We start from the raw sequence: 14,080 nt of genomic DNA, 5'->3' as shown, positions 1-14,080 counted from the left end.
GCCGGCATCATCCACTGCTTCTATCCCATTTGCTGTGTGAAACAGCTTAGCCTTTGTCAGTGTTAACAAGGTCTAGAAAGACTTGGCTTTCATGAATATGTATCATCAACCCTCCATGTCTACAGAGACAAACTCTTCAAAACGGCAATAATAAAAAAAAGAAGAGACCCTTACCAAGCTGCCAGCCAACCACCAAAATCCTAAGCTATTGGGATGAGAGAGCTGAAATGCTAGTAAGTAATGTGAACTCACGCTTTCCAAATGAACCAGAGGAGCTCTCTGTTCTAAACCTTTCTTAGGACTCAATGAAGCCTATAGAACTCTTTAATTCTTCATGTGCAAATGTGTAAAACCTGCTCTAATCTTTGAGGAGGGTGTTGATTATGCATTTTAGAGCTCTAGCATCATGCATAGATAATAAATACCCTCCTCCGAATGCATTTAACAGATAGCAAATGTTCAGTTCTGCTTTCAAAACTAGCAGTATTTTAATTTGCAGGTTGCAAGTCGCTAACATAACATTTCCTCCCATGAATTAGCAGATCTGATCTAAACAATGATTAAGGACCTCTGTCATGCTACAGACTTATGTTTGTCTCATAATAACAGACATGAGCTTTGGAAACAATTGCTAAAAATAATCTAAATTTTGCTTTGTGTGTTTTTAAATATATATGAAATATTAGCATTAATATTAATATTTTATTTTGAGGAAAAGGTGTAAAAGTTAAAATACAATCAGAATATTTTATATTTGGGATTAAAAATGTGGGTCTGAATAGAATGACTTTTATAAATCTATTTTTATAGGTAGCGGACTTAAAACTCTATGATATTTAAGCTCTCAAATACTTCAGGCTTCTTGTCTTTCAATTTTGCAACATCCCTTTGAATACCTGTAACAGACTTACCTAAAAATTGCTGCCATCTAAGCCCAATTCATGCATTGTTTATGTGGAAGAAATGCAATGGTCCATAATTATGTTGGAGTAAGTGTTAACTCTTAAAACAGTTGTGCAAATGAATGCACTTTCCCACACTTTGTTTAAGGGAGGTCTTTGGTGCTAATAATGAAAAAAAGTGGGGGGATTTGTAAAAAGGCACCATGATGTAAATGGGTTGACTGGAAAGACATGTTTTGGCAGCTGATTGGCTAAGACAGTCAGGAGCCTGAGTTGTGATTGGCTGCTGTCTCTGGTTTGCTGCTGAGACAAATGATTTTAATTCCCTCTTTCACCTCGGAGAGTGAAGAGAGCACTGACTGGAAACAGCCAGGAAGGAAATGGCTGCCAATTCTCTGAAGCCTGATAATTTCTAAGGCGTGAAGCATATTTTAAAGTCTATTTAAAAGGACTGTTTATTCCCTCTGTTCTCTATGTGAATTCAGAGAGACTGCTGTATATATTGTTGCCTTGTTTGATCTTTTGAACAGAAGTAAAGATACTGTTTCTTGTTACACAAACCCAAGTGACACTTTATTATATTGCAGGGTATATTTTGTTTCAGAAACTATGGCAAAGCTTCTGTTTATTTACATTTACAACCCCCCACAAAAAGTGCGCAGAGAACCTTCTCTCATACATGTGGGAAGATAAATCCACTGTTGTACAATGGGTGTCCACAAGGGATCTGGCAGAACTATGTTAGTGCACAGATAAGGTAGGGAAAGGGCTATTCGACTATTGGCCCTTCTACACTAAGCTGATAGAGGTAGCAGGGAGTTACTACTGGGATCAAATTCTGGAATATAGGGCAGTGTGGAAGGGGCCTAAGGCCCTTCTACGCTGTACTTATATCCCGGGATCTGATCCCAGGTTATCTGCTTTGAACTGGATTATTTGAGTTTCCACTGCCATATAATCTGGGATAAACAGATAATCTGGGATCAGATCCTGGGATATAACAACAATGTAGAAAGGGCCTAGGGCAGCTGGGAGGAAGAAAGCTAGACCATGGACTAGATGTGAGCAGCCAGACCATGAAGAAAAGGGTAGGTGGTGTGTTTCATGTGGAATCAGCTGCAAGACGAGGGGGACACAGGGAGAGCGGGACAACCATGCCACATCTCTGGACTGCCTGAGCCTAGGGACTGCAGGATGGCTGCAGGAAGACAGCTGTGGTCACTTTGGTTTAGGAACTAGCCCAACTGACTTGAATGATCCCTAACCTGGGTACAATCCAAATCTTGGCTCAGGATTCGGGTTTTCTCCTAAGGTCCCATCTACTCTGCTTTATAATCCAGTTTCTGGGTGCAGATTGACTGCTTTAAACTGAATTATATGACAGTAGACTCATATAATCCTGTTTAAAGCAAATAATTTGCACTCAGAAACTGGGTTATATGGTCATTGTAGATGGGGCCTGAGTTAGCTAAACCTGGGTGATAGCTGCATTAAGATGGCCTTCCCAAGGTTTAAGCTGGAGCAGCCCAGTACAATGTTTAGCCAATGTGGGTCTGATCTAGGGCAACAACAAACTAAGTGGTCAGTAGATATGTGCCCTATGCAATGACATACCGGGGCGGGGGGGTTGGCTTTGGGACTAATTTCTATTTTTAAGGTTGCCAAGCACATTTGGACAACTACTTCCAGAATCCCTAAGTCGATATGACCTCTGGAAGATACAGTCAGGAAACTTTAGTTTAAAAAAGGAACTTTCCCAAGTTCTGAAATAAAATGAACATACAGAAAAACTAAGAATCTTTACTTGGACATATATTCAACTGTCTTATATTCAAGTGCAGTCCCAACTGGAGAATACTCATTGAATCATAAGTGCTGCTTTACCAAGTTTCCGTTGATTTAATGGGTCTGGCAATTGAATAGAACAGAGCAGTTTAGGGCTTGCCAATAATGTTTTTTTGCAAAGAGCAACATGGTATGTCCACTCTCCATTCTAACCCACAGAAGCTAGATAAGTAAAGGGTGGGAGGGGGAAGCAAAACCAAAAATGAATTTTAGCTTTCTCTAATTTGGTGATGGAATGGAAATGCTATAAATCCTATGCTTGTGAGGATCTACCAAAGGGAAAAAAACCCCCAAAAAATCCACCAAGCTCCCATTTCTACCCCTCCCATCTGATTAACATGAAGAGAATGAAATTTGTTTCTCAGAGTGGACTATCGCCACGCTAAGCTCAGTTTCGAGGGTTTATGTTATCATGCAATGTTTGCTGTAGACATTTCCATTTCATTAGCATATTCTGCTTTACATGAAATCCAGCGATGAATACTCCACCTGATCTGAAGCTAATCCTCTTTAAAGAGCTACAGGCTATATTACATGTGGCCACTGCTGCAGCTATGCCATCGCTGAATCACTTTGAAGCCTACTGAATAGTGTTCTCTTGTGAGACCATGCACAGATCTTATAAACCAATGCTCTTTCTGTGTTGTGAAAGCCCACTGTTTTTTTTCTTCACAAAAAAGAATTTTTATAAGGGAACAGAAACTACTCCCAGCCCCTCTCTGAACAAAGTCACACCACTCATGAGAGAAAGATGAAGCTCCATTGCTTTCATGACTTCTAAGCACCAATTCATAAGTTGAATACAAAGGTAAATGTAAACTTCACGTATTTGGCAATTAAGTACAGCTGGGGTGGCTGTAATTAAAAGTGAACTATTTATTTAGCAGTATGGTAACTGAACATTTATAATTCAGTGATCCGAACCCATAACAACAAGGATTTATCATTATTTTAGGCAGAGAGAATCCTATACACAGATACAGGCAGTCCCCGAGGGTGAGACAAAAGGACGTCAGATAACCCTACCCCAAGGAAGGGAAATTCACTCCTGAAAGAGTTATCATGGGAAAATGTTGTTTCCACTGAAGCTTTATCACCAACCCTTGTTTCCACAACAAGCCAATTTTTTGAAAATCTAATTGTCACAGGGACAGAAAGTGAGGTGAAATCTTCTGAACAGGGGCACACACAGCAAAATAAACCCCACAGGAGTGTTAACTCTTCCCTATGCTATCCAAATATATATGGTTGGACTTTAAAAATGTACCTGTTCTGACTTATATACAAAATCAACTTAAGAACATACCTACAGAACCTATTTTGTTTGTAACTTGGGGACTGCCTGTAGTGTATTCATTTTCTGAGCTAGGATCTTGACACTGCCCTAACCAGGGGCACCGGGGAAGGGAAATGCAGTTGTGGGTTCTGGAAAAGGGCATGGGTGACTAATTGGCACCCAATGAAGTAGCACTTTACACTCCGACCTTTTATTGCCTGTCCTTGTGCTTTTATAAACCCAAATCCAATTGTTAATCCCAATTAGAGTAGATCCGTTAAATTGTTAGGAATTTGACAAGTCAACGTGTCAACTCACATTCAAATGATGTTTATCATTGAATTTAGGCTAGATTGCATAGATTAGAATAGGTATAAAATTTTAAATGCTGTTTCTCTGATTGTCTCCTGCATTGTAAAAACTTCAAAATATCTGTCCCATTCCCCTGGAATTTGCATAAAAAAATTTTATGCTAAGCTTTCTGCTATGAGCAAACACATGGAAACAATCATTGAATCATCTCAGGAGACACTGACCAGGTCAGCAACATTAGGGTGCTTCCAAACAGCACCAAGTTGTGGGTTTAATAGGTAGGACAAAAAAAAACCCCAGAACCTGAGAGCAGGTCCGCACACAGACTTGTTGGTCTCAGGATTTGTGCCTGCGCCATCCAGACTTTCTGCTTTCTGTTGGAAACCAGCCTGTGTTTTGTATTCCAGGATCATGATGCTTCTGATGTGGGGAATGATGTGGGGAATGTTTCTGATGTGGAAAATGATGAGGGAAATGATTGCACTGAGGTGCAAGATGGAGATGGTTTGGTCAATGATTTTCATGCAGAGAGTGACAGAGAGACTCCAGTGCAAAGGGCAGGTTCTCATGAGAATATTCCTGCAGGGAATAGGGATGATGGTTTACTCCCTGATTCTGTCAGCTCTCAAGATTTGGGGTTAGAAAACAACCTGACACCTGGAGGATCTAATGAGCAGCAGGATAGCGAGCTCAGGGACAGGCGGCTGGAGGTTAGCCAGGATTGGCAATTAATCCAAGGGTTACGTCGCTCCTCCAGACTTCGTGAGATTAGAGCCAAGCGCAATTGCCAGGGAAAATGAAACCAGTTTCTGTCTGTTGGGATATAAGGTTTGCCTTAAGGGAAAACTTCTTAGATCAAGCATTGTTTTACAAACCTAGTGTCTGGAAGATTCATGTTAAGGGACCTTGTTCTTGGTTGAATTTCTTGTTCTCTTTGGAGCTCCTTTGGATTAACCCTGTATTGGATTACCTTTGTTTTCTATTGGAACTTTGCTTTGGAATACTTTGTTCATGCTGACCTTGCTACCTTTTTGGAACTTTTATAATTTCTTAAAAGCATTTATTTATAGGTGATGACCTGCACCTTGAATTGGGACCAGAAGATAAATGACTGCCAATGGAGTTCCTTATTCAGGGGGGTTGAGAGCTCCCTGTAATTCACCCCAGTTAGAAGTCTGACTGCCGAGCGTTGGACCAATTGAAGTTTCCAGGCTGACTTCAAGGGAAACCCCACATAAAGTGCATTGGAATTGTCCAGTCTAGAGGTAGCTAAGGTGTGGACCACCGTGCCTTCGCGAGGTATGGTCGCAGCTGCACACGGGTTTTAACTGTGCGAAGGCCCTCCCGGCCACCACTGACACCTGCGCATCAAGCGTCAGCACTGAGTCCAGGAGGACCCCCAAACTGCGGACCTGCGCCTTCAGGGGGAGTGCAACCTCATCAAGCACAGATTGCCACCCAATACCCTGGTCAGGCGTACGACTGACCTGAAGGACCTCTGCCTTGTCGGGATCGATCTTCAGCTTGTTTGCCCTCATCCAGATTGACACAGCAGCCAGGCATTGGGGGAACCAATGGCTCCTTGGATGCTGAAAGACTCAAATTCCCATCAGTCCCTCAGCCAACTTGGTCAGTGGTGAGGGATGAGAGAAGGAGTACTACATTTGGAATAACACTGGGTTCCATCTCTAGTATGAGGGTTAGCAGTAGCTCTCCATGATCATTTCTATCTATAATTGCAACATTAGAAGTTGACTTAAGAGTCTTTTGCCCGCAAACGTGTGACTTGTCATTGAAGTCCATCATCACATTTAATCTTCTGTTTCTCCCTAACTTCTTTGTTCCCAAGCTGTCAATGTTATTACTCATCATTACTCACCAGCTCAACTGTTTTACCAAGCTCACTGCCTTTTTTGTTCATAATTCATATTCACCAACAAAAGGCAGTTTATATAGTTATATTATTATTATTATTATTATTATTATTATTATTAGGTTATTGTGTGTTTTCTGGGCTGTATGGCCATGTTCCAGAAGCATTCTCTCCTGACCTTTCACCTACATCTATGGTAGGCATCACCAGAGGTGTGAAGTCTGTTGGAAACTAGGAAAATGGGGTTTATATATCTGTGGAATGTCCCGGCTGAGATAAAGAACTCTTGTCTGTTTGAGGTAGGTGTGAATGTAGCAAATGGCTACCTTGATTAGCATTTAATGGCCTAGCAGTTTTCAAGGTCTGGCTGCTTCATGTCTAGGGGAATCCTTTGTTGGGAGGTGATTAGCTGGCCCTGATTGTTTCTTGTCTGGAATTCCCCTGTTTTTGAGTGTTGTTCTTTACTTACTGTCCTGAATTTAGAGGGGTTTTTAAAATACTGGTAGCCAGATCCTAGGGAATTCTGAACTTTCTGTTGAAATTATCCACATGCTTGTGGATTTCAATGGCTTCTCTGTGTAGTTTGACATGGTAGTTGTTGGAGTGGTCCAGCATTTCTGTGTTCTCAAATAATATGCAGTGGCTGAAATCCACAAGCATGTGTGGATTTCAGTAAAGGTACCTCTGAGGAGGTAGATTTTTCATTCAAGATTTGGGAATATTTACATGAGGAGAAAGACACTTAATGTTTTAACACTCTGTACCTTCAAGTTGAACACAAAAATGTTTCACAACGGTTGCAATCTCATGCACACTCACATGGAATAAATCCAATTATACTCAGTGGGGTGTACAGTGAATAATACAGGACAGCACAGCCTGAACACTTTAAAAATACAATTAAAATACTTCTTTTGTTTCATTGGTAGTAGTGCTTAGAAAAGACTTTATTCCCCTTGAATTAGGATTAACGGCTTTCTTATTCTCTCACTTTGAATCAGTAAAAATTTTAAATCAAGTTTTGGTTTTATCACTGTCACCTCCTTTGGATCGTTCTCTCCTATTTCCAGTGCAACACCTCACTTGTTGCTCACTCTGGGGGGGGGGGGGGGGGGGGGGGGAGGGACAGAGTATAATTCCTCAATTCTATTACTTCCCAACTTTCAAAAACAATTATGGTCACAATCTCACTATGGGCTTTGCTGGAGAATGAAGAAGAAGGAGTTTGTGTTACATCTGCCGTTGCTGCCTCTGCACCTGCTCTGCGGGTGAACAGAGGATTTAGTCTCCATGGTTGTCAGCCCAGAACTTTCAACCCTGATCTTGTCAAAACGTGAGTAGCCCTGTCAAATTCAGTGAGATTACTTATGCACACAAAAGCAATCGCGTGCAGGATCAGTTTCTTATTACCAACTAAATCCTTCAAAAGAACAAACAAACGATGGGTGCTTTAAAATATCAAAGCTTGGCTGATACAACATTGCCATCTAGAGGTGAAGTCTGAGCTCCAAACTACCAAACCACCCATTTCACAGACAGGTTTCTGCACCAACAGACATTTCAGATGAGTAACTCAGGCTATAAAGCTTTGTGCAATGTAGAAGAGAGAAGTACAAAATCTATACCTATTTAAATAGGTGCCATATTGGTGACACTAAACATATACACCCACACATGTAACACCCATTCACGCCCCCCAGCAAAACACACTCACAATCCAGGCAAACTGAAATTGCCAGTGTCAAAATTCAAAGAAAGAAAACTACCTGAGATTAAGAACTATAATGAAAATATGAAATCCCAATAACTATTTATCGTATAGACAGATGGCCATTTATCGGGGGTGCTTTGAATGCAGTTTTCCTGCTTCTTGGCAGGGGGTTGGACTGGATGGCCCGTGGGGTCTCTTCCAACTCTATGATTATATGGTTCTATGTATCAGAAGCAAACCAAGGGTACGATTGAAAATGTATTTTAAAAACACAAAGTTTAAAAACTTGGCATTATATTAACCAGAAGCTGGCCACCTGGAGTGCCTCTGGCATCGCTATAAGGAGGTCCTCCACTGTGCATGTGGCAGGGCCCAGACTGCACTGCAATAGGTGGTCTGTTGTCCGCCCCTCTCCACATTGACTCAATAGAATTCCTCAAATATGTTCACAGAATTCCAAAGCAGAAAAAAAATTGCACTTACAACTTAAAATTCAAACAGCAAACTGTATATCTATTTCTCAGCTGACAAACCATATGGATAGCCTATTGGCGATGGCTTAGAGAAATAATTATACATATAACACCCACTCAATCCCTTCCCTTTAGGCCCTTTGAGTTTCATTTAAGAGAGGAAATCAGAGTGTGTATGTGTACATATCACACACATGCTTTGGATTAACATAGGGTACCATGTTGTCATGAAGGACAAAATGCCCCTTTGTGGCCCCTTCTAAATTTTCTATCCAGATTTCTTCTTCTTCTCCCTCCAACTTTCCAAGAGAATATTGCTTCATTCTTTCAAGATCTGGGTTCAAGATAAAGATCTGTAAGAATGTGTTACTGGTCACAGTCTAACCTACTGTAGGCTAGTATGGAGAGTGAAAGGGAGAAAAATACCAAGACGAAGGTGCGTCAAGCTAACCCTGACTGGGACCGCCTTCCACCTGGAAACCAATGTCCTCACTGTGGGAGAAGATGCGGATCAAGAATAGGGCTCCACAGCCACCTACGGACCCACTGCCAAGACACTACACTTGGAGGACCATCATCCTTGGGCTATGAGGGATCACCTAAGTTAAAGTGAGTAAGTATAGGCTAGGCTATGTTTAAAAGAAGGATTCTACCTTCCCACATGACCTCAACCATCTGTTTTACTAGAGGTCCAATTGCCATGGTTCCATCAATTCCATGGAATTTGGGGATCTGTAATTTGAGATTCCTCAATGGCCAGCTCCAAGATTGTATAGGTCAGAACTATATAATATAATAAATGATATCCTGCTTTTCTCCCTCACAGGACCCAAAGCGGCTTACAACATATCAAAATCATGTAAACAACAATCCAAATACATCAATGATAAGTATAAAACATCATAAAATATCAATTTAAAATAACATTAATATACTGTACATTCACATTCTTGTGGCATCATGTCAGATCATATTGCACTTTGTTCCAATCCATAACGTTATGGTGTTTCTTATCACTCCAGCTTACTACTACTACTACTACTAATAATAATAATAATAATGCTATAATTCTGGAAGTGTGAATGGGTTCATTTCTATAGGAAGCATTGGGGTGTAACCCTGTGCCATTTTTACTACAGAGGTAGGGAGGCAAAAGCTTTTTTAAACATAAAAATAATTTGTTAAATAAAAGAGAGCCAAGAAACCAGGTGGGTTCCAAGGAAGGTATTCATAGACATCTTTACCTTGAGGACCTCAGGTCTATATCATGCAGGAATGGATCACTATGGCTTTAAAAAGCAGCCTTCCCAACCCCACCTGGAATTGACTGTGGCCACCTATGCATAGCCAAAAATAAATAATGCAACATCAAGAAAGGGCAAATAGGTGAATGTGGATTCTGGAGTGAGCTACACTGCTAGATTGCAAATCTGTTCTGAAAAGAAAACAGAATATCCTCAAACTACCCACCAATCTCTGCTTCTCGCAGAAGGATGGATTCTGCAGAGCTTGGGAAAGTTCCTTTTGTGGGTTTCTTGACCTTGTAAAAAACCAAACAAAGAAGCATACATGACAATACTAGGAGTTGAACTTAAGATCTTCTGTACGGGATGGAGTAATAAACAAACATTCTTTCAATAATAAACCGTTGAAGTCCTCAAAAAGATACAATATGATTCAACTCTTCCTGGCAGGGTAGATACCAACAATAAAACAATAAAATCGGCCGTATTCAGAAAGAGGTGGGCCCTCCTCACTTGAAACCAAACATTTCCTGTAAGTCACTATGCAAGAAAGGTACAGAAAGTGTGAAGGGGACTGTGGTGAAGAACTGTCTGAAAAACAAGTTCTCAGAAAGATGATAAGGTGGTGCAAAAAGGGAATTTCCTGAAGGGTTAATGCCAATTTGCAACAATACATTAGGTTTAGTCAAATACCATGCACTCTATTAGTTTCCAGAGTTAAAAGAGTGTTAATATGTAAGAACTGTTGTAAAGAGTTCAGCCAAAAGAGAGGTATAACAATATACATCGACAGGCTTAATAGATAAGAGCCTATACGAAGATTTTTACAGGATCAAACAAGCAGTCCTTGTGTACTACATAATTATAATTCTATGATTCCACTTTCACTGCCACAGCTGCATCCTATGGCATTCTGAACTTTGTAGTTTAATGAGGTCCTAGATCTTTTGGGTTTTTTTTTTCATGTCAGGAGCGACTTGAGAAACTGCAAGTTGCTTCTGGTGTGAGAGAATTGGCCATCTGCAAGGACAATGTCAGGGGACACCCAGGTGTTTGATGTTTTGCCATCCTTCTGGGAGGCTTCTCTCATGTCCCCGCATGGGGAGCTGGAGCTGATAGAGGGAGCTCATCTGTGCTCTCCTCGGATTCGAACCTGCGATCTGTCAGTCTTCAGTCCTGCAGGCACAGGGGTTTAACCCACTGTGCCACTGGGGGCTCCATCTTTTTGGCTGATACTTTGAAAGATCCATATCTAAATTGTAAATCTCAAGAGTCCATAAGATAGAACCATGGCAGTTAAAGTAGAATCACAGTGCTATACTTTATAGCATGAAAGGGCCCACAAATTATTTTAGTCATGCATTCTGTTCATAGTTCTTTGTGATTAATCTTGGAGTCATCGCCTTCAGAATGTTGTTTTAAGTTCGCTAGAGGAAATTGATGGATTACTCCTCACCCAGAATATCAAGGGAGATCATCCACAATGCCTGCTTTGAATTGTATTATCTAAGTCCACACTGCCATGTAATTTATTTCTATTCCGCCTTTCTTGAACCCGAAGGTGATTCAAGGCAGCTTACAACCAGGCAGCAATTCGATGCCTAACAATATACAACTAACAGAATTAAAAATACATTCAATAAAAATATAAAATCAATGCCTTCACTGTTAGTCTCATTGTCCATAAATTGTCATCTGAGCCATTCCAGTGTTCACTTTTGTCTAATACCGTGTTTGACTGTTGTTTGACCGTTGCATTAGATTTCAAAAGCTTGTTCAAATAGCCACGTTTTCACTTTTTTCCCCAGAAGGTCAAAAGGGAGTGGGGATGATTTAATATCCCTGGAGAGGGCATTCCACAATCGAAGAGCCACCACTTAGAAGGCCCTGTCTTTTGTTCCCGCCAGTTGTGTCTGTGAAGAATCTAGTTCAAAACAGATGTGGAATTGTATACAGCTTTGTGGAAGGGCCTGAGGTCAGATCTAGACAGCCTGTTTAATGTGGAAACTTCCACAATAATAAGGGGGCTGTGCAGATGACATTCTGGACAAACCGGAATTAATCCACCACAAACCAGGAAAACCCTGCTTTGTGGCGAATTAATTTGATAGTGGGTTTATTCCGCACCTTCTTGGAAGGCATGGGATAAACCCAATACATCCAGACATTATTTTCACAGTATTCTTAAATTTGCCCAGAAAACTGGGAATACCCCCCCCCCCCAGAAGCCCCCAAAACACAGTAAAAAAAAACCCCAAAAGAACACACCTGGGCTCCATCAGACAGCTGCCGGAGTTCTCCTGGTGTGTCATTTGTACATGTTTTGTTCTGTTAGAAATGTAATACAGTGTTCTGGTTGTGGATGACACGATAAATAAATATGCCAGAAGAACTATGAGAGCCATCTGATGGAGCCTGGGTGAGTTCTTTTCTTTTTTACTGTGTTTCGGGGGGAGGGAGTTACAGTGTCCCAGTGTTATACAAATGACACACCAAAAGTGCACGCTTTCTGGGGTGAGTGTAGATGGGACCCCAGGAAGATCCATGTTTTTAAAATGCGGATTCTCCTGGGATAAAGGCCTGTCTGGAAAGGCCCTGGGTTGCCTATGGGAAGACCAAAGTATGGCAAAAATGCAGCAGCACTGTGGGGAGGAGCATCAAACCAGGATGACATGGGGGGCGGGATCAGATATCTTTCCTGTTTCCATAGGCCTTTTCACATAGCCATTTAACCCAGAATATCAAGGCAGAATAACCCACAATATCTGCTTCGAACTGAAATATCTGAGTCCACACTGACACATATCCCAGTTCAAAGCAAATAATTTCCATTTGTTGTCATTCTTACCTCTTGAACTTTTATTGTCTCACTACCTCTGTGATGCAACCTGAAGATGAAGCAAACAATAAACACAAATAACCGCAAAGGCTAACAGCAGATAAGTGAGGGAAAAGGTGAAATGTATATGGAGTGGGAGAAAAGAATTGAGGGTCTATATAACCTAAAGGCACTGGATCCTGTCTGATCTCCAAATACTAAATTGGTCCGGGTTAGTATTTGAAAGGGGGGAATGCCAATGAATATCAGATGTTGTAGATTATAAGCAAAACATGTGAGATTCTTGGGGTTCTTGTCTAAGAAAACCTATCAAATTCCCTCGGTCACCACACGTAGATGGATGACTTGAAGGAATTTGCACACAATAGGAAAAGGAGACCACATTACAAAGAAAGTGACTTAGGGCCTGTCCAGACAATACCTTCATCTCAAAAGCTTCCCCAGCAAACAGGAGGGTGGACAGACACCATTCCCTGTAAACATTGAAGCAATCACTACAAACAGCAAAAACCGTGTGATTTCCAAGTGCGAGACTATCCTGGTTTTAAGCCGAATATGCAGATCTTCGCATGTCTGTATGTCCCTGCAATAGGATATCATGGGATGTTTTATCTGGGTTTGTTCCCAGCTTTTAGATGTGTGTTCCTGATAGGTCAGTTCCTAAAAAGAAGGTGGAACTTGAGTAGAAAGCAAAAACTTTGTTTGAGTGCCAGAAACTTCATGAAACATGTGGAGGGCACATTTTATCTAGCCTGGACAAAGTTGTGCCCCCCTAGTCAATGTTGTACATTGTTTCACAAGTAGAGCAATCAGGAACAGCCATGTATAACCCAGGAACAGCACCCTGTTGTTTGATGCCACAAGTCCACAACTGAATCTGTCTGGATAGATGGCCAGGCAGCCAGGCTCTAAAAAGTATCAATAATGACAAAGTTCTGTTCCTGGCTTGAAAATGTGTGTTCCTGTTTGATTGTGCAGTGCTGGCTCCACATATCCATATCTTGAGTTTGTTTGTTTTTTTAACTGCCAAAGTTTCTGGAGGACCTTCCACAGCAGTCATCTTGGGAGCCTCTAAATCTCGCAACAAAGTATCAAGTCTGAACAATGGAGGTAGAAATCCCAGGACCAACAGGTCTGTATGTGGACCTCTTCTGAAGTCCCGGGATTTTTTGCCCCTGTTTAAAACCCATAATTCAGTACTGTCTGGAAGCGCCCTTAAAGGAAACAATGGTCTTTAGTGTGCAGGAGTTGGTAATAAGAGGTTTTCTGGAAGGTCTCTTATGTACAGTACAAACCAAAGCTGAGTTGATGGCACTCGATAACAACAAAAACATGTATTTAAAAATTCAGTCTATAGTATGCTCTCATCCTTTACTGTTAATTTGTCTCCTTATCTCTTGGACTTTGCTCTGTCCTTATTTGTCCTACGTGCCTTACTCAATAAAAAAGAAGGAAATTCCTCAGCAAACATAAGTGATGAATGTGTGATAAGAACTGATAATGTTCATCTCCCCTCCTCTCTTTCAGAAGTGGGAAAATATAAGGGAGGTTCATGTGCAACATTGCTGATTTCCTAAGCAGGACCTGAAAGCAACAGCCCAGAAA

At 41.1% G+C, this 14,080-nt stretch overlaps 1 protein-coding gene across 4 annotated transcripts in view; it reads right to left on the bottom strand.

Annotated features, from left to right (window-relative positions):
- The window catches only part of ALPK1 (alpha kinase 1), an 83,073-nt gene that overhangs the window by 60,648 nt on the left and 8,345 nt on the right, over positions 1–14,080 (bottom strand). For 2 of the 4 annotated variants that reach the window (XM_067468645.1, XM_067468647.1), the window contains one exon: positions 12,485–12,524. The exons of the other annotated variants lie outside the window; for them this stretch is intronic. In XM_067468645.1, the coding sequence (XP_067324746.1) occupies positions 12,485–12,524 (40 nt within the window). Of the gene's footprint in view, positions 1–12,484; positions 12,525–14,080 lie in introns of those variants that run through there. 4 annotated transcript variants of the gene reach the window in all.

Source organism: Anolis sagrei, chromosome 5 (genome assembly GCF_037176765.1).
Source record: "Anolis sagrei isolate rAnoSag1 chromosome 5, rAnoSag1.mat, whole genome shotgun sequence".
Classification (NCBI taxonomy): domain Eukaryota; kingdom Metazoa; phylum Chordata; class Lepidosauria; order Squamata; family Dactyloidae; genus Anolis; species Anolis sagrei.
This window is presented reverse-complemented; position numbering and strand designations above follow the sequence as displayed.